The following is a 1,690-nucleotide window of genomic DNA, read 5'->3' on the forward strand; positions in this document are numbered from 1 at the left end:
ATCAGGTGGAATTTCGCTATTCACTTGCCTATTAAATTCTGTAAAAATTGGGACTCCAGACAAGACTTCATCTGCCCCACGATTTATTGGAGGTTTACTTTGAGAAAGAGGAACCATTTTCTGTAATACAGGGTCAAATACAGTTTGGTGAAAAAACGTAATCAGCGCTTTCTGTACATTCTTTGAGTAATCAGCTGGTACGTGCTTACCCGACTCTTGGAGTTGAGATATCACCTTCCCAAGATTTGCGTTGCACTCCTGAATCAATTTCATTGCAGTCTTTATTCCAACACCTTGTGGAGATTTAACATAGTCACAACCAGTAAGAATGCATCCTAATACAAAAGTCTCATAATTAAACATTTTTTTGGGAATTAACCCACTATTACATAGGTCATCCCAATAAATGATTTTACATGAACCTGTTCTATCATCATATTTATAGATTGTACACTTGCTTCCAAAAACCAACATGTCACTGTCTTCTGTTATTACTGCGTCAACATACCCTTTCCGAGAAAGATATGATAACTGGGCATCGGCTTCGTAAGGGGCAACAATACATTCTATTTTATACGTGTCACGTAAAACTTCTAGAACTTGATATGCAATGTTCGGTGTGATATCTAATGCTTTTTGACAAAGGTTTCTCATAATGTAAGAGTTGCAGTTTTTTTTCCTTTTCATTTCTGCTATTTCTCTTCTAGCTTCCATCCTCTTTTTGTGCCTTTCTTCCTCTGTCACTTTCTTCATTGGGAGAGTCGCCCCGTCGAAAACACAAACTGGAGTTATTCCATTGTTTTGAAGGAGTGTAATCCTATCAACGCAGTAGTTAATGTGCATCCTTGTAGGTTTTCCCAATACAAGGCTTTCCGCACAATTGGCGGCGGACCTATGTAACCAGCAGTATGTATCTATTGCTATTTTTTTGCCCTTAAATGAGCTTATATTACCTTTTATACAGACATTCTCAACATTAGGTAACAATCCTTGAATTCCCATCTATATTTAGTAGGTTGTATCGCTTGTGAAAAGAAATATCAAAAAAATATTTAAATTAAGTAATATTTGGTGCTAACCCCACACAAGAAAAAAAATCCACCGCCTAACATGCAATTTAAAAAAAAGACATTTAGAAGGGTTGAAATAAACAAATGTATTCAAGGTTAGTGCAATAAGGTGGCATTAATGAGTGAACTCAAATTATGAGTTGCTCTATTGAAATAAAAAATGTGTGGGCAAATATTCTTAGAGGGTAGAAAAATTTAAGTATAAGATACGAATACTTGTTTCAGAATACACAAACCTAACCCAAGACAATAATATGAATCGAATACATTGTTGCATTATAAAACTTTACAGAAATTTTTCTTCGCTTGCAAGGCAGTCAAACTTACGTCTCAAGCAATAATATCAGCGCGCCCAGTAGACACGATATTACTTTGTTTGGAATAAACCTAAAGTGGCTCCAATAGGTTACTTGATGACTTTAATAACAAAAATAAGCATCTGTTTTATTAATCACCGCGTTTAGATGCTCGTATTTATAATAAATAAAATTGTGCTTAGAAAGTTTACATTTATTCTGGGAAATATATAGATTGTAAAAGAATTACACTTGTGGTGAAGGTTACGTTCCGAGGGTCCGTTTGTAGAAGGGCCACTTTTCGGCGAAGAAGAAACAAGTGAG

The 1,690-nt window shown here is 35.4% G+C and overlaps 1 protein-coding gene across 1 annotated transcript; it reads right to left on the bottom strand.

Annotated features, from left to right (window-relative positions):
- Positions 1-24: 24 nt before the first annotated feature.
- On the bottom strand, positions 25-1,002 carry FG379_002899 (XPG (rad-related) exonuclease; the record flags this gene model as incomplete). The annotated part of the gene is made up of 1 exon (XM_067328220.1): positions 25-1,002. A coding segment is annotated over one exon (978 nt), but the record flags the coding sequence as incomplete, so codon positions are not given.
- Positions 1,003-1,690: the final 688 nt, after the last annotated feature.

Source organism: Cryptosporidium bovis (assembly GCF_009768925.1).
Source record: "Cryptosporidium bovis isolate 45015 chromosome Unknown contig_41, whole genome shotgun sequence".
Lineage (NCBI taxonomy): Eukaryota > Apicomplexa > Conoidasida > Eucoccidiorida > Cryptosporidiidae > Cryptosporidium > Cryptosporidium bovis.